This window comes from Panthera onca, chromosome C1, assembly GCF_046562875.1.
Source record: "Panthera onca isolate mPanOnc1 chromosome C1, mPanOnc1 haplotype 2, whole genome shotgun sequence".
NCBI classification, from domain to species: Eukaryota; Metazoa; Chordata; class Mammalia; order Carnivora; family Felidae; genus Panthera; species Panthera onca.
Window position 1 is genome coordinate 202074442 of NC_138346.1, and position 22284 is coordinate 202096725.

Sequence of the window (22284 nt, forward strand, 5' to 3'; positions counted from 1 at the left end):
GTGAGGTGGCCGGGAGTGAGGAGGCCGGGAGTGAGGTCCCGTCAGTGAGGAGGCCGAGAGTGAGATAGCCGAGAGTGAGATGGCAGAGAGTGAGGTGGCCAGGAGTGAGATGGCCGAGAGTGAGATAGCCGAGAGTGAGGTGGCCAGGAGTGAGGTGGCCGGGAGTGAGGAGGCCAGGAGTGAGGTGGCCGAGAGTGAGGTGGCCGGGAGTGAGGTGGCCGGGAGTGAGGTGGCCGAGAGTGAGGTGGCCGGGAGTGAGGTGGCCGGGAGTGAGGTGGCCGAGAGTGATGTGGCCGTGAGTGAGGTGGCCGTGAGTGAGGTGGCCGGGAGTGAGGTGGCCGTGAGTGAGGTGGCCGAGAGTGAGGTGGCCGGGAGTGAGGTGGCCGGGAGTGAAGGAGGCCGGGAGTGAGGTGGCTGGGAGTGAGGTGGCCGAGAATGAGGTGACCAAGAATGCGGAGGCTGGGAGCGAGGTGGCCGGGAGTGAGGTCCCGGGAGTGAGGTGGTCGAGAGCGAGGTGGCCGGGAGTGAGGTGGTCGAGAGTGAGGAGGCCAGGAGTGAGGTGGCCGGGAGTGAGGTGGCCAGGAGTGAGGTGGCAGGGAGTGAGGAGGCCGGGAGTGAGGTGACCTGGAGTGAGGTGGCCGGGAGTGAGGAGGCCGGGAGTGAGGTCCCGTCAGTGAGGAGGCCGAGAGTGAGATGGCCGAGAGTGAGATGGCCGAGAGTGAGGTGGCCAGGAGTGAGATGGCCGAGAGTGAGATGGCCGAGAGTGAGGTGACCTGGAGTGAGGTGGCCGGGAGTGAGGAGGCCGGGAGTGAGGTCCCATCAGTGAGGAGGCTGAGAGTGAGATGGCCGAGAGTGAGATGGCCGAGAGTGAGGTGGCCAGGAGTGAGGTGGCCGGGAGTGAGGTAGCCGGGAGTGAGGTGACCTGGAGTGAGGTGGCCGGGAGTGAAGAGGCCGGGAGTGTGGTCCCATCAGTGAGGAGGCCGAGAGTGAGATGGCCGAGAGTGAGATGGCCGAGAGTGAGGTGGCCAGGAGTGAGATGGCCGAGAGTGAGATAGGCGAGAGTGAGGTGGCCAGGAGTGAGGTGGCCGGGAGTGAGGAGGCGAGGAGTGACGTGGCCGGGAGTGAGGTGGCGGAGAGTGAGGTGGCCGAGAGTGAGGTGGCCGAGAGTGAGGTGGCCAGGAGTGAGGTGGCCGGGAGTGAGGAGGCCAGGAGTGACGTGGCCGGGAGTGAGGTCCCGGGAGTGAGGTCCCGGGAGTGAGGTGGTCGAGAGTGAGGTGGCCGTGAGTGAGGAGGCCGGGAGTGAGGTGGCCGAGAGTGAGGTGGCCGGGAGTGAGGTGGCCGTGAGTGAGGAGGCCGGGAGTGAGGTGGCCAGGAGTGAGGTCCCAGGAGTGAGGTGGTTGAGAGCGAGGTGGCCGGGAGTGAGGTGGCCGGGAGTGAGGTGGTCGAGAGTGAGGTGGCCGGGAGTGAGGTGGTCGGAGGTGAGGTGGCCGAGAGTGAGGTGGCTGGGAGTGAGGTCCCGGGAGTGAGATGGCCGGGAGTGAGGTGGCCGGGAGTGAGTTGACCGAGAATGAGGTGACCAAGAATGCGGAGGCTGGGAGCGAGGTGGCCGGGAGTGAGGTGACCGGGAGTGAGGTCCCGGGAGTGAGGTGGTCGAGAGCGAGGTGGCCGGGAGTGAGGTGGCCGGGAGCGAGGTGGCCGGGAGTGAGGTGGCCGGGAGTGAGGTGGCCGGGAGTGAGGTGGCCATGAGTGAGGTGGCCGGGAGTGAGGTGGCCGGGAGTGAGGTGGCCGAGAGTGAGGTGGCCGGGAGTGAGGTGGCCGTGATTGAGGTGGCCGGGAGTGAGGTAGCCGGGAGTGAGGTGGCCGGGAGTGAGGAGGCCGGGAGTGAGGTGGCCAGGAGTGAGGTCCCGGGAGTGAGGTGGTTGAGAGCAAGGTGGCCGGGAGTGAGGTGGCCGTGATTGAGGTGGCCGGGAGTGAGGTGGCCGGGAGTGAGGTGGCCGGGAATGAGGAGGCCGGGAGTGAGGTGGCCGGGAGTGAGGTGGCCGGGAGTGAGGTGGCCGGGAGTGAAGGAGGCCGGGAGTGAGGAGGCCGGGAGTGACGTGGCCGGGAGTGACGTGGCCGTGAGTGAGGTGGCCGTGAGTGAGGTGGCCGTGAGTGAGGTGGCCGAGAGTGAGGTGGCCGTGAGTGAGGTGGCCGTGAGTGAGGTGGCCGGGAGTGTGGTGGCCGTGAGTGAGGTGGCCGTGAGTGAGGTGGCCGAGAGTGAGGTGGCCGTGAGTGAGGTGGCCGGGAGTGAGGTGGCCGGGAGTGAGGTGGCCGGGAGTGAGGTGGTCGAGAGTGATGTGGCCGGGAGTGAGGAGGCCGGGAGTGAGGTGGCCGGGAGTGAAGTGTCCTGGAGTGATGGCCGGGAGTGAGGATGCTGGGAGTGAGGAGGCTGGGAGCAAGGTGACCGAGAATGAGGTGAACGAGAATGAGGTGGCCGGGAGTGAGGTGGTCGAGAGTGAGGTGACCGAGAGTGAGGAGGCCGAGAGTGAGGTGGCCAGGAGTGAGGTGGCCGGGAGTGAGGTGGCCGGGAGTGAGGTGGCCGGGAATGAGGAGGCCGGGAATGAGGTGGCCGGGAGTGAGGTGGCCGGGAGTGAGGTGGCCGGGAGTGAAGGAGGCCGGGAGTGAGGTGGCCGGGAGTGAGGTGGCCGAGAGTGAGGTGGCCGGGAGTGAGGTGGCCGGGAGTGAGGTGGCCGAGAGTGAGGAGGCCGGGAGTGAGGAGGCCGGGAGTGATGTGGCCGGGAGTGAGGTGCCCGAGAATAAGGTGGCTGTGAGTGAGGTGGCCGGGAGTGAGGTGGCCGAGAGTGAGGTGGCCGGGAGTGAAGCAGGCCGGGAGTGAGGTGGCCAGGAGTGAGGTGGCCGTGAGTGAGGTGGCCGGGAGTGAGGTGGCCGGGAGTGAAGCAGGCCGGGAGTGAGGTGGCCAGGAGTGAGGTGGCCGTGAGTGAGGTGGCCGGGAGTGAGGTGGCCGGGAGTGAGGTGGCCGAGAATGAGGTGGCCGGGAGTGAGGTGGCCGCGAGTGAAGTGGCCGAGAGTGAGGTGGCCGGGAGTGAAGGAGGCCGGGAGTGAGGTGGCCGGGAGTGAGGTGGCCGAGAGTGAGGTGGCCGGGAGTGAAGGAGGCCAGGAGTGAGGTAACCGGGAGTGAGGTGGCCGAGAATGAGGTGGCTGTGAGTTAGGTGGCCATGGAGCGAGGTGGCCGGGAGTGAGGTGGCCGGGAGTGCGGTGGCCGAGAGTGAGGTGGCCGTGAATGAGGTGGCCGGGATTGAGGTGGCCGAGAGTGAGGTGGCCGGGAGTGAGGTGGCTGGGATTGAGGTGGCCGAGAGTGAGGTGGCCGGGAGGGAGGAGGCCGAGAGTGAGGAGGGCAGGAGTGATGTGGCCGGGAGTGAGGAGGCTGAGAGTGAGGAGGCCGAGAGTGAGGTGGCCGGGAGTGAGGTGGCCGGGAGTGAAGTGACCTGGAGTGAGGTGGCCGGGAGTGAGGTGGCCGGGAGTGAGGAGGCCAGGAGTGAGGTGACCGGGAGTGAGGAGGCCGGGAGTGAGGTGGCCGTGAGTGAGGAGGCCGGGAGTGAGGTGGCCGAGAGTGAGGTGGCTGGGAGTGAGGTGGCCGTGAGTGAGGAGGCCGGGAGTGAGGAGGCCGAGAGTGAGGTGGCCGGGAGTGAGGTGGCCGGGAGTGAGGAGGCCGGGAGTGAGGTGGCCGAGAGTGAGGTGGCCATGAGTGAGGTGGCCGGGAGTGAGGAGGCCGAGAGTGAGGTGGCCAGGAGTGAGGAGGCCGAGAGTGAGGTGGCCGGGAGTGAGGAGGCTGGGAGCGAGGAGGCTGGGAGCGAGGTGACCGAGAATGAGGTGAACGAGAATGAGGTGGCTGGGAGTGAGGTGGTCGAGAGTAAGGTGGCCGTGAGTGAGGAGGCCGAGAGTGAGGTGGCCGGGAGTGAGGTGGCCGGGAGTGAGGTGGCCGGGAGCAAGGTGACCGAGAATGAGGTGAACGAGAATGAGGTGGCTGGGAGTGAGGTGGTCGAGAGTAAGGTGGCCGTGAGTGAGGAGGCCGAGAGTGAGGTGGCCGTGAGTTAGGTAGCCGTGAGTGATATGGCCGGGATTGAGGTGGCCGAGAGTGAGGTGGCTGGGAGTGAGGTGGCCGTGAGTGAGGAGGCCGGGAGTGAGGAGGCCGAGAGTGAGGTGGCCGGGAGTGAGGTGGCCGGGAGTGAGGAGGCCGGGAGTGAGGTGGCCGAGAGTGAGGTGGCCATGAGTGAGGTGGCCGGGAGTGAGGAGGCCGAGAGTGAGGTGGCCGGGAGTGAGGAGGCCGAGAGTGAGGTGGCCGGGAGTGAGGTGGCCGGGAGTGAGGAGGCTGGGAGCGAGGAGGCTGGGAGCGAGGTGACCGAGAATGAGGTGAACGAGAATGAGGTGGCTGGGAGTGAGGTGGTCGAGAGTAAGGTGGCCGTGAGTGAGGAGGCCGAGAGTGAGGTGGCCGTGAGTTAGGTAGCCGTGAGGGATATGGCCGGGAGTGAGGTGGCCGAGACTGAGGTGGCCGAGAGTGAGGTGGTCGGGAGTGAGGTGGCCGTGAGTGAGGAGGCCAGGAGTGAGGTGGCCGAGAGTGAGGTGGCCGTGAGTTAGGTAGCCGTGAGTGATATGGCCGGGATTGAGGTGGCCGAGAGTGAGGTAGCCGTGAGTTAGGTAGCCGTGAGTGATATGGCCGGGAGTGAGGTGGCCGAGACTGAGGTGGCCGAGAGTGAGGTGGTCGGGATTGAGGTGGCCGTGAGTGAGGAGGCCGGGAGTGAGGTGGCCGAGAGTGAGGTGGCCGTGAGCGATGTGGCCGAGAGTGAGGAGGCCTGGAGTGTGTGGCCGTCAGTGAGGAGGCCGAGAGTGCGGAGGCCAGGAGTGATGTGGCCAGGAGTGCGGAGGCCGGGAGTGAGGTGGCCGGGAGTGAGGAGGCCGTGAGTGAGGAGGCCGGGAGTGAGGAGGCCGAGAGTGAGGTGGCCGTGATTGACGTGGCCGGGAGTGAGGTGGCCGGGAGTGCGGTGGCCGAGAGTGAGGTGGCCGTGAATGAGGTGGCCGGGATTGAGGTGGCCGAGAGTAAGGTGGCCGGGAGTGAGGTGGCCGGGATTGAGGTGGCCGATAGTGAGGTGGCCGGGAGTGAAGAGGCCGGGAGTGAGGTGGCCGGGAGTGAGGTGGCCGTGATTGACGTGGCTGGGAGTGCGGTGGCTGGGAGTGAGTTGGCCGAGAGTGAGGTGGCCAGGAGTGAGGTGGACGGGAGTGAGGAGGCCGGGAGTGAGGTGGCCGGTAGTGAGGTGGCTGGGAGTGAAGTGACCAGGAGTGAGGTGGCCAGGAGTGATGTGCCCGGGAGTGAGGTGGCCGGGGGTGAGGAGGCCAGGGGTGAGGAGGCCAGGAGTGAGGTGGCCGAGAGTGAGGTGGCCGAGAGTGAGGTGGCTGTGAGTGATGTGGCCAAGAGTGAGGAGGCCAAGAGTGAGGTGGCCGAGAGTGAGGAGGCCGGGAGTGAGGAGGCCAGGAGTGATGTGCCCAGGAGTGAGGTGGCCGGGAGTGAGGAGGCCGGGAGTGACGTGGCCGGGAATGAGGAGGCCGAGACTGAGGTGGCCGAGAGTGAGGTGGCCGGGAGTTAGGTGGCCGGGAGTGAGGTGGCCGGGAGTGAGGTGGCCGGGAATGAAGGAGGCCGGGAGTGAGGTGGCCGTGAGTGAGGAGGCCGGGAGTGAGGTGGCCGGGAGTGAGGTGGCCATGAGTGAGGAGGCCGAGAGTGAGGAGGCCGAGAGTGAGGTGGCCGTGAATGAGGTGGCCGGGAGTGAGGTGGCCGAGGTTGAGGTGGCCAGGAGTGAGGTGGCCGGGAGTGAGGTGGCCGAGAGTGAGGAGGCCGGGAGTGAGGTGGCCGGGAGTGAGGTGCCCGAGAATGAGGTGGCTGTGAGTGAGGTGGCCGGGAGTGAGGTGGCCGAGAGTGAGGTGGCCAGGAGTGAAGCAGGCCGGGAGTGAGGTGGCCAGGAGTGAGGTGGCCGTGAGTGAGGTGGCCGGGAGTGAGGTGGCCGGGAGTGAGGTGGCCGAGAATGAGGTGGCCGGGAGTGAGGTGGCCGCAAGTGAAGTGGCCGAGAGTGAGGTGGCCGGGAGTGAAGGAGGCCGGGAGTGAGGTGGCCGGGAGTGAGGTGGCCGAGAGTGAGGTGGCCGGGAGTGAAGGAGGCCAGGAGTGAGGTAACCGGGAGTGAGGTGGCCGAGAATGAGGTGGCCGTGAGTGAGGTGGCCGGGAGTGAAGGAGGCCAGGAGTGAGGTAACCGGGAGTGAGGTGGCCGAGAATGAGGTGGCCGGGAGTGAGGTGGCCGGGAGTGAAGGAGGCCAGGAGTGAGGTGGCTGGGAGTGAGGTGGCCGTGAGTGAGGAGGCCGGGAGTGAGGTGGCCATGAGTGATGTGGCCGAGAGTGAGGAGGCCGAGAGTGAGGTGGCCGTGAGTGAGGTGGCCGGGAGTGAGGTGGCCGAGGTTGAGGTGGCCGGGAGTGAGGTGGCCGGGAGTGAGGTGGCCGAGAGTGAGGAGGCCGGGAGTGAGGTGGCCGGGAGTGAGGTGCCCGAGAATGAGGTGGCTGTGAGTGAGGTGGCCGGGAGTGAGGTGGCCGAGAGTGAGGTGGCCGGGAGTGAAGCAGGCCGGGAGTGAGGTGGCCAGGAGTGAGGTGGCCGTGAGTGAGGTGGCCGGGAGTGAGGTGGCCGGGAGTGAGGTGGCCGAGAATGAGGTGGCCGGGAGTGAGGTGGCCGCGAGTGAAGTGGCCGAGAGTGAGGTGGCCGGGAGTGAAGGAGGCCGGGAGTGAGGTGGCCGGGAGTGAGGTGTCCGAGAGTGAGGTGGCCGGGAGTGAAGGAGGCCAGGAGTGAGGTAACCGGGAGTGAGGTGGCCGAGAATGAGGTGGCCGTGAGTGAGGTGGCCGGGAGTGAAGGAGGCCGAGAGTGAGGTGGCCGGGAGTGAGGTGGCCGGGATTGAGGTGGCCCAGAGTGAGGTGGCCGTGATTGACGTGGCCGGGAGAGAGGTGGCCGTGAATGAGGTGGCCGGGATTGAGGTGGCCGAGAGGGAGGTGGCCGGGAGTGAGGAGGCCGGGAGTGAGGTGGCCGGGAGTGAGGTGGCCGTGATTGACGTGGCCGGGAGTGCGGTGGCTGGGAGTGAGTTGGCCGAGAGTGAGGTGGCCAGGAGTGAGGTGGACGGGAGTAAGATGGCCGGGAGTGAGGTGGCCGAGAGTGAGGTGGCCGTGAGTGAGGTGGCGGTGAGTGAGGTGGCCGTGAGTGAGGTGGCCGGGAGTGACGTGGCCGGGAGTGAGGTGGCCGTGAGTGAGGTGGCCGAGAGTGAGGTGGCCGGGAGTGAGGTGGCCGAGAGTGAGGTGGCCGGGAGTGAGGAGGCCGGGAGTGAGGTGGCCGAGAATCAGGTGGCTGTGAGTTAGGTGGCCATGGAGCGAGGTGGCCGGGAGTGAGGTGGCCGGGAGTACGGTGGCCGAGAGTGAGGTGGCCGAGAATGAGGTGGCCGGGATTGAGGTGGCCGAGAGTGAGGTGGCCGGGAGTGAGGTGGCTGGGATTGAGGTGGCCGAGAGTGAGGTGGCCGGGAGTGAGGAGGCCGAGAGTGAGGAGGGCAGGAGTGATGTGGCCGGGAGTGAGGAGGCCGAGAGTGAGGAGGCCGAGAGTGAGGTGGCCGGGAGTGAGGTGGCCGGGAGTGAAGTGACCTGGAGTGAGGTGGCCGGGAGTGAGGTGGCCGGGAGTGAGGAGGCCAGGAGTGAGGTGACCGGGAGTGAGGAGGCCGGGAGTGAGGTGGCCGTGAGTGAGGAGGCCGGGAGTGAGGTGGCCGAGAGTGAGGTGGCTGGGAGTGAGGTGGCCGTGAGTGAGGAGGCCGGGAGTGAGGAGGCCGAGAGTGAGGTGGCCGGGAGTGAGGTGGCCGGGAGTGAGGAGGCCGGGAGTGAGGTGGCCGAGAGTGAGGTGGCCATGAGTGAGGTGGCCGGGAGTGAGGAGGCCGAGAGTGAGGTGGCCAGGAGTGAGGAGGCCGAGAGTGAGGTGGCCGGGAGTGAGGTGGCCGGGAGTGAGGAGGCTGGGAGCGAGGAGGCTGGGAGCGAGGTGACCGAGAATGAGGTGAACGAGAATGAGGTGGCTGGGAGTTAGGTGGTCGAGAGTGAGGTGACCGAGAGTGAGGAGGCCGAGAGTGAGGTGGCCGTGAGTGAGGTGGCCGGGAGTGAGGTGACGGAAAATGAGGTGGCCATGAGTGATGTGGCCAAGAGTGAGGAGGCCAAGAGTGAGGTGGCCGTGAGTGAGGTGGCCAAGAGTGAGGAGGCGGGGAGTGAGGGGGCCAGGAGTGATGTGCACAGGAGTGAGGTGGCGGGGAGTGAGGAGGCCGGGAGTGAGGTGGCCGAGAGTGAGGTGGCCATGAGTGAGGTGGCCGGGATTGAGGTGGCCGGGGGTGAGGTGGCCGGGAGTGAGGTGGCCGGGAGTGAGGTGGCCGGGAGTGAGGTGGCCGTCAGTGAGGAGGCCGAGAGTGAGGAGGGCAGGAGTGATGTGGCCGGGAGTGAGGAGGCCGAGAATGAGGTGGCCGGGAGTGAGGTGGCCGGGAGTGAGGTGGCCGGGAGTGAGGAGGCCGTGAGTGAGGAGGCCAGGAGTGATGTGCACAGGAGTGAGGTGGCGGGGAGTGAGGAGGCCGGGAGTGAGGTGGCCGAGAGTGAGGTGGCCATGAGTGAGGTGGCTGGGAGTGAGGAGGGCAGGAGTGATGTGGCCAGGAGTGAGGAGGCCGAGAGTGAGGTGGCCGGGAGTGAGGTGGCCGGGAGTGAGGAGGCCGAGAGTGAGGAGGGCAGGAGTGATGTGGCCGGGAGTGAGGAGGCCGAGAGTGAGGAGGCCGAGAGTGAGGTGGCCGGGAGTGAGGTGGCCGGGAGTGAAGTGACCTGGAGTGAGGTGGCCGGGAGTGAGGTGGCCGGGAGTGAGGAGGCCAGGAGTGAGGTGACCGGGAGTGAGGAGGCCGGGAGTGAGGTGGCCTTGAGTGAGGAGGCCGGGAGTGAGGTGGCCGAGAGTGAGGTGGCCGGGAGTGAGGTGGCCGTGAGTGAGGAGGCCGGGAGTGAGGAGGCCGAGAGTGAGGTGGCCGGGAGTGAGGTGGCCGGGAGTGAGGAGGCCGGGAGTGAGGTGGCCGTCAGTGAGGAGGCCGAGAGTGAGGAGGGCAGGAGTGATGTGGCCGGGAGTGAGGAGGCCGAGAGTGAGGTGGCCGGGAGTGAGGTGGCCGGGAGTGAAGTGACCTGGAGTCAGTTGGCTGGGAGTGAGGAGGCCGGAAATGAGGAGGCCAGGAGTGAGGAGGTCGGGAGTGAGGTAGCCGTGAGTGAGGTGGCAACAGTGAGGTGGCTGGGAGTGAGGAGGCCGAGAGTGAGGTGGCCGTGAGTTAGGTAGCCGTGAGTGATATGGCCGGGAGTGAGGTGGCCGAGACTGAGGTGGCCGAGAGTGAGGTGGTCAGGAGTGAGGTGGCCGTGAGTGAGGAGGCCGGGAGTGAGGTGGCCGAGAGTGAGGTGGCCGTGAGTTAGGTAGCCGTGAGTGATATGGCCGGGATTGAGGTGGCCGAGAGTGAGGTGGCCGTGAGTTAGGTAGCCGTGAGTGATATGGCCGGGAGTGAGGTGGCCGAGACTGAGGTGGCCGAGAGTGAGGTGGTCGGGATTGAGGTGGCCGTGAGTGAGGAGGCCGAGAGTGAGGTGGCCGGGAGCGATGTGGCCGAGAGTGAGGAGGCCGGGAGTGTGTGGCCGTCAGTGAGGAGGCCGAGAGTGCGGAGGCCAGGAGTGATGTGGCCAGGAGTGCGGAGGCCGGGAGTGAGGTGGCCGGGAGTGAGGAGGCCGTGAGTGAGGAGGCCGGGAGTGAGGAGGCCGAGAGTGAGGTGGCCGTGATTGACGTGGCCAGGAGTGAGGTGGCCGGGAGTGCGGTGGCCGAGAGTGAGGTGGCCGTGAATGAGGTGGCCGGGATTGAGGTGGCCGAGAGTGAGGTGGCCGGGAGTGAGGTGGCCGGGATTGAGGTGGCCGAGAGTGAGGTGGCCGGGAGTGAAGAGGCCGGGAGTGAGGTGGCCGGGAGTGAGGTGGCCGTGATTGACGTGGCTGGGAGTGCGGTGGCTGGGAGTGAGTTGGCCGAGAGTGAGGTGGCCAGGAGTGAGGTGGACGGGAGTGAGGAGGCCGGGAGTGAGGTGGCCGGTAGTGAGGTGGCTGGGAGTGAAGTGACCAGGAGTGAGGTGGCCGTGAGTGATGTGCCCGGGAGTGAGGTGGCCGGGGGTGAGGAGGCCAGGAGTGAGGTGGCCGAGAGTGAGGTGGCCGAGAGTGAGGTGGCCGAGAGTGAGGTGGCTGTGAGTGATGTGGCCAAGAGTGAGGAGGCCAAGAGTGAGGTGGCCGAGAGTGAGGAGGCCGGGAGTGAGGAGGCCAGGAGTGATGTGCCCAGGAGTGAGGTGGCCGGGAGTGAGGAGGCCGGGAGTGACGTGGCCGGGAATGAGGAGGCCGAGACTGAGGTGGCCGAGAGTGAGGTGGCCGGGAGTTAGGTGGCCGGGAGTGAGGTGGCCGGGAGTGAGGTGGCCGGGAGTGAAGGAGGCCGGGAGTGAGGTGGCTGGGAGTGAGGTGGCCGTGAGTGAGGAGGCCGGGTGTGAGGTGGCCATGAGTGATGTGGCCGAGAGTGAGGAGGCCGAGAGTGAGGTGGCCGTGAGTGAGGTGGCCGGGAGTGAGGTGGCCGAGGTTGAGGTGGCCAGGAGTGAGGTGGCCGGGAGTGAGGTGGCCGAGAGTGAGGAGGCCGGGAGTGAGGTGGCCGGGAGTGAGGTGCCCGAGAATGAGGTGGCTGTGAGTGAGGTGGCCGGGAGTTAGGTGGCCGGGAGTGAGGTGGCCGGGAGTGAGGTGGCCGGGAGTGAGGTGGCCGGGAGTGAAGGAGGCCGGGAGTGAGGTGGCTGGGAGTGAGGTGGCCGTGAGTGAGGAGGCCGGGAGTGAGGTGGCCATGAGTGATGTGGCCCAGAGTGAGGAGGCCGAGAGTGAGGTGGCCGTGAGTGAGGTGGCCGGGAGTGAGGTGGCCGAGGTTGAGGTGGCCAGGAGTGAGGTGGCCGGGAGTGAGGTGGCCGAGAGTGAGGAGGCCGGGAGTGAGGTGGCCGGGAGTGAGGTGCCCGAGAATGAGGTGGCTGTGAGTGAGGTGGCCGGGAGTGAGGTGGCCGAGAGTGAGGTGGCCGGGAGTGAAGCAGGCCGGGAGTGAGGTGGCCAGGAGTGAGGTGGCCGTGAGTGAGGTGGCCGGGAGTGAGGTGGCCGGGAGTGAGGTGGCCGAGAATGAGGTGGCCGGGAGTGAGGTGGCCGCGCTGAAGTGGCCGAGAGTGAGGTGGCCGGGAGTGAAGGAGGCCGGGAGTGAGGTGGCCGGGAGTGAGGTGGCCGAGAGTGAGGTGGCCGGGAGTGAAGGAGGCCAGGAGTGAGGTAACCGGGAGTGAGGTGGCCGAGAATGAGGTGGCCGTGAGTGAGGTGGCCGGGAGTGAAGGAGGCCAGGAGTGAGGTAACCGGGAGTGAGGTGGCCGAGAATGAGGTGGCCGGGAGGGAGGTGGCCGGGAGTGAAGGAGGCCAGGAGTGAGGTGGCTGGGAGTGAGGTGGCCGTGAGTGAGGAGGCCGGGAGTGAGGTGGCCATGAGTGATGTGGCCGAGAGTGAGGAGGCCGAGAGTGAGGTGGCCGTGAGTGAGGTGGCCGGGAGTGAGGTGGCTGAGGTTGAGGAGGCCGGGAGTGAGGTGGCCGGGAGTGAGGTGGCCGAGAGTGAGGAGGCCGGGAGTGAGGTGGCCGGGAGTGAGGAGGCCGAGAGTGAGGTGGCCAGGAGTGAGGAGGCCGAGAGTGAGGTGGCCGGGAGTGAGGTGGCCGGGAGTGAGGAGGCCGAGAGTGAGGTGGCCGGGAGTGAGGTGGCCGGGAGTGAGGAGGCCGAGAGTGAGGTGGCCAGGAGTGAGGAGGCCGAGAGTGAGGTGGCCGGGAGTAAGGTGGCCGGGAGTGAGGAGGCTGGGAGCGAGGAGGCTGGGAGCGAGGTGACCGAGAATGAGGTGAACGAGAATGAGGTGGCTGGGAGTGAGGTGGTCAAGAGTGAGGTGACCGAGAGTGAGGAGGCCGAGAGTGAGGTGGCCGTGAGTGAGGTGGCCGGGAGTGAGGTGACGGAAAATGAGGTGGCCATGAGTGATGTGGCCAAGAGTGAGGAGGCCAAGAGTGAGGTGGCCGTGAGTGAGGTGGCCAAGAGTGAGGAGGCGGGGAGTGAGGAGGCCAGGAGTGATGTGCACAGGAGTGAGGTGGCGGGGAGTGAGGAGGCCGGGAGTGAGGTGGCCAAGAGTGAGGTGGCCATGAGTGAGGTGGCCGGGATTGAGGTGGCCGGGGGTGAGGTGGCCGGGAGTGAGGTGGCCGGGAGTGAGGTGGCCGGGAGTGAGGTGGCCGTCAGTGAGGAGGCCGAGAGTGAGGAGGGCAGGAGTGATGTGGCCGGGAGTGAGGAGGCCGAGAGTGAGGTGGCCGGGAGTGAGGTGGCCGGGAGTGAGGAGGCCGTGAGTGAGGAGGCCAGGAGTGATGTGCACAGGAGTGAGGTGGCGGGGAGTGAGGAGGCCGGGAGTGAGGTGGTCGAGAGTGAGGTGGCCATGAGTGAGGTGGCCGGGAGTGAGGAGGGCAGGAGTGTTGTGGCCAGGAGTGAGGAGGCCGAGAGTGAGGTGGCCGGGAGTGAGGTGGCCGGGAGTGAGGAGGCCGAGAGTGAGGAGGGCAGGAGTTATGTGGCCGGGAGTGAGGAGGCCGAGAGTGAGGAGGCCGAGAGTGAGGTGGCAGGGAGTGAGGTGGCCGGGATTGAAGTGACCTGGAGTGAGGTGGCCGGGAGTGAGGTGGCCGGGAGTGAGGAGGCCGGGAGTGAGGTGACCGGGAGTGAGGAGGCCGGGAGTGAGGTGGCCGTGAGTGAGGAGGCCGGGAGTGTGGTGGCCGAGAGTGAGGTGGCCGGGAGTGAGGTGGCCGTGAGTGAGGAGGCCGGGAGTGAGGAGGCCGAGGGTGAGGTGGCCGGGAGTGAGGTGGCCGCGAGTGAGGAGGCCGGGAGTGAGGTGGCCGTCAGTGAGGAGGCCGAGAGTGAGGAGGGCAGGAGTGATGTGGCCGGGAGTGAGGAGGCCGAGAGTGAGGTGGCCGGGAGTGAGGTGGCCGGGAGTGAAGTGACCTGGAGTCAGTTGGCTGGGAGTGAGGAGGCCGGAAATGAGGAGGCCAGGAGTGAGGAGGTCGGGAGTGAGGTAGCCGTGAGTGAGGTGGCAACAGTGAGGTGGCTGGGAGTGAGGAGGCCGAGAGTGAGGTGGCCGTGAGTTAGGTAGCCGTGAGTGATATGGCCGGGAGTGAGGTGGCCGAGACTGAGGTGGCCGAGAGTGAGGTGGTCGGGAGTGAGGTGGCCGAGAGTGAGGTGGCCGTGAGTGAGGGGGCCGGGAGTGAGGTGGCCAGGAGTGAGGTGGCCGTGAGTCCGGTGGCCGGGATTGAGGTGGCCGAGGGTGAGGTGGCCGAGAGTGAGGTGGCCGGGAGTGAGGAGGCCAGGAGTGAGGTAACCGGGAGTGAGGTGGCCGGGAGTGAAGTGACCTGGAGTGAGGTGGCTGGGAATGAGGAGGCCGGGAGTGAGGTGGCCGGGAGTGAGGTGACTGAGACTGAGGTGACCAAGTATGCGGAGGCAGGGAGCGAGGTGGCCGGGTGTGAGGTGTCCGAGAATAAGGTGGCCGTGAGTGAGGTGGACGGGAGTGAGGTGGCCGGGAGTGAGGAGGCCGTGAGTGAGGAGGCCAGGAGTGATGTGCACAGGAGTGAGGTGGACGGGAGTGAGGAGGCCGGGAGTGAGGTGGCCGTGAGTGAGGAGGCCGGGAGTGAGGTGGCCGAGAGTGAGGTGGCCGGGAGTGAGGTGGCCGTGAGTGAGGAGGCCGGGAGTGAGGAGGCCGAGAGTGAGGTGGCCGGGAGTGAGGTGGCCGCGAGTGAGGAGGCCGGGAGTGAGGTGGCCGTCAGTGAGGAGGCCGAGAGTGAGGAGGGCAGGAGTGAGGAGGCCGAGAGTGAGGTGGCCGGGAGTGAGGTGGCCGGGAGTGAAGTGACCTGGAGTCAGTTGGCTGGGAGTGAGGAGGCCGGAAATGAGGAGGCCAGGAGTGAGGAGGTCGGGAGTGAGGTAGCCGTGAGTGAGGTGGCAACAGTGAGGTGGCTGGGAGTGAGGAGGCCGAGAGTGAGGTGGCCGTGAGTTAGGTAGCCGTGAGTGATATGGCCGGGAGTGAGGTGGCCGAGACTGAGGTGGCCGAGAGTGAGGTGGTCGGGAGTGAGGTGGCCGTGAGTGAGGAGGCCGGGAGTGAGGTGGCCGAGAGTGAGGTGGCCGTGAGTGAGGTGGCCGGGAGTGAGGTGGCCGGGAGTGAGGTGGCCGTGAGTCAGGTGGCCGGGATTGAGGTGGCCGAGGGTGAGGTGGCCGAGAGTGAGGTGGCCGGGAGTGAGGAGGCCGGGAGTGAGGTAACCGGGAGTGAGGTGGCCGGGAGTGAAGTGACCTGGAGTGAGGTGGCTGGGAATGAGGAGGCCGGGAGTGAGGTGGCCGGGAGTGAGGTGACTGAGACTGAGGTGACCAAGTATGCGGAGGCAGGGAGCGAGGTGGCCGGGTGTGAGGTGTCCGAGAATAAGGTGGCCGTGAGTGAGGTGGACGGGAGTGAGGTGTCTGAGAATGAGGTGGCCGAGAGTGAGGTGGCCATGATTGATGTGGCCGGCAATGAGGTGGCCGGGAGTGAGGTGGCCATGAGTGATGTGGCCGAGAGTGAGGAGGCCGAGAGTGAGGTGGCCGTGAGTGAGGTGGCCGGGAGTGAGAGGCCGGGAGTGAGGAGGCCGGGAGTGATGTGGCCGGGAGTGAGGTGGCCGAGAGTGAGGTGGCCGTGAGTGAGGTGGCCAGGCGTGAGGTGGCCGGGATTGAGGTGTTCGAGAGTGAGGTGGTCGAGAGTGAAGTGGCCGGCAGTGAGGTGGCCGGCAGTGATGTGGCCGGGAGTGAGGTGGCCGGGAGTGAGGTGGCCGGGATTGAGGTTGCCGAGAGTGAGGTGGCCGAGAGTGAGGTGGCCGGCAGTGAGGAGGCCGGGAGTGAGGAGGCTGGGAGTGATGTGGTCGGGAGTGAGGTGCTGAGAATGAGGAGGCCGTGAGTGAGGCAGGAGAGGTCAGAGTGGGAAGGGCCTGGGGTGGTGCCAGAGGGGCTTGGGCTCTCTCCTCAGGCTTATTGTCATAGGGCACAGTGGTTAGGACTGTGGAGTGTGGTCCATGCGAACCTGGATTCCCATTGCAGTTCTGCCACTTGGTCGGGTGGCCTTGGGAAAATCATTTAGGCTCTGTCTTAGCCTGAGTCCCCCCAAAATTAGACCCTGAGAGTTAGGTGCTTATAGTCTCTTTCAGAGGTGATTTCAAGCAGCAGAAGTAAAGGCGTGGAGGAGGTGAATCCGGGCGGGGCACGTTCATGGGAGGTTTGCTGCCATGAGCCACTGGGTTCAGTGTCCCCCGGGACTCTCTGAAAGAGTGTGAAATGCACCTCAAAATCACCTTAACTCACGATGGAGGTACCAACTTCCTTGATGGCTGAAGCTCGCCCTCGGGGGCAGAACTCGCCACTCCCTTCCCCTTCGTGGCTCACAGATGCCTAAGAAAGCCCTCCGGAAGGAAGCAGGCAGGAGCAGGCCCTTGGGTGGAGGGGCCCTCAGTGTGCTGGAAAGTACCACACTGGCAAGGGAGCTCAGAGAAGGATGAGGGGAGATGAGGCAGATATTAACACTGCTATTACCTCTTTGAGTTTCTGTTTTCTTGTCTGAAAAATAGAAAGACTATGATAGTATGGAGGTTCCTCAAAAAACTGAAAAGAGAACTACCCTACGACCCAGCAATTGCACTACTAGGCATTTATCCACGGGATACAGGTGTGCTCTTTCAAAGGGACACATGCACCCCCGTGTTTATAGCCGCACTATCAACAATAGCCAAAGTATGGAAAGAGCCCAAATGTCCATCGACGGATGGATGGATAAAGAAGATGTGGGATATATACACAATGGAGTATTACTCGGCAGTCAAAAAGAATGAAATCTTGCCATTTGCAACTACGTGGATGGAACTGGAGGGTATTATGCTAAGTGAAATTAGTCAGAGAAAGACACAAATCATAGGACTTTGCTCATATGAGGGCTTTAAGAGGCAGAACAGATGAACATAAGGGAAGGGAAACAAAAAGAATATAAAAACGGGGGGGAGGGGGACAAAACAGAAGAGACTCATAAATATGGCGAACAAACTGAGGGTTACTGGAGGGGCTGTGGGAGGGGGGATGGGCTCAATGGGGAAGGGGCACTAAGGAATCTCTTCCTAAAATCATTGTTGCGCTATATGCTAAGTAATTTGGATGTAAATTTAAAAAAAAAAAAAAGAAAGACTATGATATACTTCCCAGGGGGATTAAATGACATAAAGTATTGGAAAGTTCCTAACGACGTGTCTGACACATAGCAGACAATCAAGAAATGGTGGGTATGGTTGAGCTCAGCACAAATGCCAGCTGTTCATAGAATCCTTCCTGTTGATCTCCGTCAAAGCATCCTGTCTGTTTCCTGTAGAGCACTTAACATAGCATGTGATTATCTTGGTTATATGTGTGTTATCTGTCTCTCTCCACCAGAATGAAAGCACCATGTGGGTAGGATATTGATTTCTCGATTCACCGCTTGATCTCCGGGGTTGAGCACAGTGCCTGCGACATACTAGACTCTACTCAATATATTTTTTTGACTAGAAGAATTATTATATTAACAATAATAGAGAAGGACAGTTACAATTCTTTATTAAGTATGTACTCTGTCTGTTAACAGGACATTAAAGACCTAGCTGGATTCATCCGGACTCCAGCTGGGGCCCAGGGCTGAAAATAGTAGGCACAGCTACATTCAGAGCAGGACCCGAGTCCATGCCTCCAACACGAGCCTATGAACTTCCAGGCTCTGACACAAGAAAGAGCTAAGAGTTCTCGAGCGGGTTTCAGCCAGGACAAGGGTATTTGGGGAGAGCTGGTTTGAAAGCAGTGATCTGAAAAGATTGAAGATATTGTGTAATCTTGCCTCTTCCCAAGGTCAGAGTTATAGAGAAGCTAACAAGGTTTAAGCTTCGGAGTCCTGTCCAAGGCCCTAGGAGGGTATCTACAATGTGTTCATATGGTCACATGTTTTATAAATTTTGAAAAAGTGGGGTGCCTGGGTGGCTTAGTCGGTTGAGTGTCTGACTTTGGCTCAGGTCATGATCCCATGGTTTGTAAGTTCGATCCCCACGTCAGGCTCTGTGCTGACAGCTCAGAACCTGGAGCCTGCTTCGGATTCTGTGTCTCCGTCTCTCTCTGCCCCGCTCCCGTTCGTGTTCTGTCTTTCTCTTTCTCTCAAAAATAAATAAACATTAAAAAAAAAAACCCAAATTTTGAAAAAGTAAGATATTTAAAATTCTTTTCAAAGAGGGTCTCCTCGAATTCTCTAAGCTTCAAGCCCCACAAAACCTGCATCCACCCCTGCCCCCTATCAGATCCAAGCTACTTAAGTAACCAGTGATCTGTGGATTAGCTCGTTTGATCCTGGCATCAATTCTATAATGTAGATGCTATTGTTGTCCCTGTTATAGATGAGGAAACTGAGGCCTAAAAACAGTCTTTGCCAAAGATCTCAGTTAGTAAGTGGTAGATCTGAGATTTAAAGTTTGTAGCCTATCTCCAGGGCCCAGACCCTGTGCCTTCCAACGGTGTATATTTGTTCTCTTGTCCGTTTTCCTGACCAGCCACGAGGTCCCCAAGGACACAAAGGCAAGTAATTTCTATTTACCCAGCCCAGAGCAGACATCGACATACGTTGGTATATAAGAAAGAGCAAAGCAGACCCTGACCTCCAGGAGCTGGCCTGGGACTCACCCTTGAGCCTGGGTGTACCTAAGCTGAACAGAAACAATTTCATAGAATGTCAATATCAGACAAGGCCACTCTGTGTCCATGATGGACTAAGATACAAACGGGACCACTCCATACTCATGTCTGAACAAAATATGGACATTGTCCAAGCCACAAAAAACACCAACCATCCCCCTATTCTGGCTAATAAAAGGGACTATTGCTTCTTACTAATGACAGCTTTTACCTTACTGAACTCTTCCCCTCCTTCTAGATAAAATTAAGATCCCTGGTCATAGGATTACCCCTACTTTCGGACAGCATCCAATCCAGAGCAAAGCCCTCCTTCCTGCAAGCCTCCTTGAAATCATCTAACAGAAGTCCCGATTCTAAGTCTTTCCTGATACCCCTCTTTCTGAGATGGCCCACAGCTCCTTTTCATGTATTCTCTCTCTCATTGCAAGGAGTATCCAATTTACTCAATTACAGGTGTGTTTCTGGTGGTCTTTGACCACAATGGCATTAACACAGGTATCATCCAATGATGGATCATTGAGCATAAAATATCACTGTCGGGGTGCCTGGGTGGGTGGCTCAGTCGGTTAAGCATCCGACTCGATTTCAGCTCAGGTCATTTCTCACAGTTTGCGGGTTCAAGCCCCGCATTGGGCTGTGCACTGACAGCAGGGAGCCTGCTTGGGATTCACTCTTTCCCTCTCTCTCTCTGCCTCTCTCTCTCAAAATATATAAACAAACTGAAAAAAAAAAATCATTGTCAAAAGTTACAAAATGTTGCTCACCCCAAACTAGTTGATGAAGATAGAAAGAAAAATAGTGGTTCCCTTTGGGGGATAAGTGGTTATAAACTGGGAAGGGACATGAGGCAACCATTCAGGGTATTGGAAATGTTCCACATTTCAAACTAAGTGAGGGTTACGCCAATTTAAAAAAAAAAAATTAAGCTGGACCCTTAGTATTAGTGCGCTTTACACACTTTATTGTATACATATTATAGTTTGATTTTAAAAAGTGTTGTCCAACAACTTCAGCGGGGGAGGGGGGCAGGAAATCCAAACTAGTCACCTAAATATCAGTTTAGTAACTTAGCAACAAGGAGAAGGCTAGAGTGGGATGGTGGCCAGCTGGAAGGAAAACGTGAGCCGTTGGAGGACAGGATCTAGGATAAAAGCCTAGAAAGTCAAATGCTTGCTAAAAACTTAAAGCATTTGGGTTGTTTACCCCCGAAAAGACTAGATTGGAAGGAAATGCAATGGAACTCAAGTATTTTATTTTGCAACAGGAGTTTGGGCCCAAGACAGATCTTCCTAACAGTGACCAAAGAGGTAAAGGAGGCTGTGACGTCCCTGTCCCTGGGAAGTTTAAAAGTCAGTTGCCCAGCAAATACACCCTCCGTGGCCTCGTCTGGGAGTAGGAGACATAGGAGGTGTGAGCTGCCCCTCTCATGATTAGGGACTCTGGTTAGTCATGGCTGTGCTGGGCCAGCTGAAGAGCACTGATTAATGCCAAAGAGAGCATTCTCGGATCTACACTAAGCTTTCATTACTCTGCTGTCAGTGCCACCAACCACAGCTTTAATTAAATCCAGGGCTTAATTACCACGGTGCGAGACTACCACTACTCTTTCCTGATGAGTTTATCTTGGCTTCTGGAAGGATGGTGGTGGCGACAGGGTGTCAGGAGCAGAGGTGAGCCTCTGAATAGAAGAATTGAACAGGGACTCTGGACCCTGGTGACTAGAGGGTATCTGAGATGGGAGCCGGTGGGGGGGGGGGGGTGGGGAGCGGGGAGGGTCGCCTGTAGGACTCAGCACCTGACCTCAGAGAGCTCACAATTTCTTGGAGCGTTAAGACCTCCCACCTAGGAGATGGCACCAGGCAGTGCGAGGTAAGCCCCCCAAATGAGAGGTGCACACGAATGTCCCAGCAACTGAGAATGGGCAGAGGTCCTTTGGGGCTGGAGGAATCAGGGAAGCTTCGTGGGGAGGAGAACCTAGCGGACCGTTAAAAGAACAGGATTAGACAAGCCACCAGACAGGGCAGCACCCAGTGGAGGGAAGAGCACGACTTGGAGTGTGGAGGTACAAGCCTGGGACACCTGCAGAATGGTGAGGGGGTGCACATAGCACATAGTGGGAGGCAGAGCAGAAGAGAGGAGAGCCCTGCCAGAGAAGCATGGGCAACACTTCTGGGGAAGTGGTGGGGAGCCAGGTCGGGGAGGATCTCCAATGCCAAGCTGAGACAGGGAAACCGAAGGGACCCCTTGAGACAAAAAGCTGTTTTTTAATTTTGCCTCTTTTGGGATTCTATTCTTGCTAGGACCGGTACCCATGCCCTGCACATGCCTTATTGTATGTCCTCCTTGTAGGGACAAAGAGATAATGATATCTTTGGAGCCTTCTTTCTAGCACAAAAGATAATACCTAAGGCACTACTGGAAAAGCCATCATGTGCATATTTCAGACCACTGGCACTAGGCATCTCGACACCAAGACCCCTGGCTCTAAGGACTGAGTGACTTATGATGGACATCTGGACCCCGTCCTTTTTCTGACCACTTCTTACAGGTCTGAGAGGACACGGGCATCACACCACAATTGTCGATAAATCCCCCAGGCCCCAAGCAAAGACAAGACTCGTGCTCCTTTCCTTTCCAAGTCTCCCAGATGCTCTGTCTGTATCTGTTCTTCCTATATCTTCAGTCAACTGCTTTTACCTCCTGCTGGCTGGAGGTTGATTTCCATCCTGCATGGAGCCAAGGATCCTCTTGGCTAGTCCTGCGGGACCCTCTTGAGGTCTTGAGACCCTGCCTGCCTGCATCAAAGCTAAGAAGCTGGGACCTGGTTCAGTAAGTAGTCTGAAGCCGCTGAAAGTTTTTAAAGTTGCTTGAATGATCCAAATTTCTTACAGAAGTTTACAAGACTCAAGGATGTGGCAACCCTCACACTCTTGTGTTACTGAGTGTAAAACATTCTTCACAATCCCTGTGCTCCTGGCTAAGTGCTGTTCCCTCAGTTCTTAATTTTAACATAGATCTCTAAAAAGCCTTGCTGACACCATCCCATTTCCTCCAAGCCTGGGCAGGTGCCCCTTTCCGGGTTCCCACACCCCCCATTGTGTCCGCCATCAGAGCCCATATCGCGGTGTTGTAATTGATTTGTCAGACTCTTCCACTAGACTGTGATTTCACTGGAGGCTAGGGACAGTATCTTATTCACCAGTGTGTCCCTAAGAACCAGCACAAGAGCAGCAAAGCGATGACGGATGGAAGGGCTGGGCTGAGGGTGGGGAGTATCCGTGATCACTCAGGTTCGCCCCTGTTCCATGTCAGTGAGTTTCTGGAGGACAATGGAAAAATCACAATTGTCAACAGGTTATGGATTTGGCGCCAATGTGCACTTAATTTGAATGAGCAGTCTCATACTCTCAGGGGAAACAGAATTGGGGGGAGGGGGGAAAGAACCAAAAAAAGCTCCGACCCCTCTCCTCCCACCTCCTTCCTTGAGAATAAAACGGAAGCCATTGCAATTTCTAGGCACGCCCGGGAATTATTTGAGGAATGGTGAGGCGGAGGGTTACTAACCGGGACTACAAGCAGTAACCCTCCGCGCGGGTCTTGTAATCGTGGTGGCGACGCCTCAGACCACCAGAGGGAGGAATCGGACCGCATCCCGGACCTTGGGAGGTTTCATCCAACGAGGCGGGGGCTGCATAGAACTCTGGGGATTGTAGTTCTAGAGTCGTAATGCACAATCTCGCGCGGTGCACTTCGGGAGTTGTAGTTCCGGACGAGAAGCGGGGAACGCTTTAAAGCGCCAGTGGTGAGTTCTGGAAACTACAACTACCAAAGGGCTACGAGCCCCAGAGTAGTTTTTAGTTCCCGTCAGTTGACCTTCTGGGCTACTTCTGAGGGGTCAACTTGACTGGGTAAGTTGGATTGGAGAAAGCTCTTGTTCTGAACTGAGATGTGAGCCAACTTTTCCATCCTCCAGCCGGTTTTGGGGGCTGCTCGTCCCAATCCGAGGAAGTCCGCATTAATCCCTCATCCTTTTCTGTTTCCTGTTCAGACACCTCCAGTATCCACCCGCACCCTTCACCCTCCCACTGTCATCTTGTTCCTTCACTCCCAACGGCCCTGGAGTCCCACCCTGAGCTCTGGTGCTAGGACCCACCCCCCCCACGACCCCTCTCTGAGCATACAATGTGACCTCCCTGAAACCTGGGCTTCTTTATGCTCCACACCTCCTGTGTGCTTTCTCTCTTACCCTCACTTTCCGGTTTTGCATGGTAGTGGAAGGAGGGTCGCCATTCCTTCTTCCTAGTGGAAGAGCCCTGGACTCCCCCCGACCCGGGGTCTGGTCCACCTCGGCAGCTCACTCGCTGTGT

General features: G+C 61.0%; 2 protein-coding genes and 1 long non-coding RNA gene across 4 annotated transcripts in view; 1 reads left to right on the forward strand and 2 right to left on the reverse strand.

Annotated features, from left to right (window-relative positions):
* Positions 1-819: 819 nt before the first annotated feature.
* LOC145715643 (uncharacterized) lies at positions 820-20642 on the reverse strand. Its single transcript, XM_081796306.1, has 9 exons — positions 20615-20642; positions 14942-15186; positions 11867-11911; positions 11591-11662; positions 7618-7656; positions 6323-6370; positions 5205-5223; positions 1936-2804; positions 820-831 (listed from the first exon to the last, which is right to left on the reverse strand). The coding sequence occupies exons 1-9, from the start codon at positions 20640-20642 to the stop codon at positions 820-822; spliced, it is 1377 nt and encodes a 458-aa protein (XP_081652432.1).
* Positions 20643-20768: 126 nt separating this feature from the next.
* On the reverse strand, positions 20769-21695 carry LOC132671536 (uncharacterized). The gene is made up of 2 exons (XR_009607136.3): positions 21482-21695; positions 20769-21236 (listed from the first exon to the last, which is right to left on the reverse strand). It is a non-coding gene; the product is annotated as an uncharacterized LOC132671536 (long non-coding RNA).
* Positions 21696-21750: 55 nt separating this feature from the next.
* Positions 21751-22284, forward strand: part of PAFAH2 (platelet activating factor acetylhydrolase 2) — a 34266-nt gene continuing 33732 nt past the window's right edge. For both annotated transcript variants that reach the window (XM_060622424.3, XM_060622425.3), the window contains exon 1: positions 21751-21825. The gene's annotated coding sequence lies outside the window, so the exon portion shown is untranslated. The remainder of the gene's footprint in view (positions 21826-22284) is intronic.

Bases quoted from the DNA above. Each gene is read 5' to 3' on its own strand.
- LOC145715643 (XM_081796306.1), bottom strand. From the start codon at position 20,642: ATGGAAATCAACCTCCAGCCAGCAGGAG. The intron at 15,187-20,614 runs GTAAAAGCAGTT...AAGCCTGAGGAG, and splicing joins CAACCTCCAGCCAGCAGGAG to AGAGCCCAAGCCCCTCTGGC. The intron at 11,912-14,941 runs GCCACTTCACTC...TCACTCTCGGCC, and splicing joins TGCCGGCCACCTCACTGCCG to TCCTCACTCCCGGCCACCTC.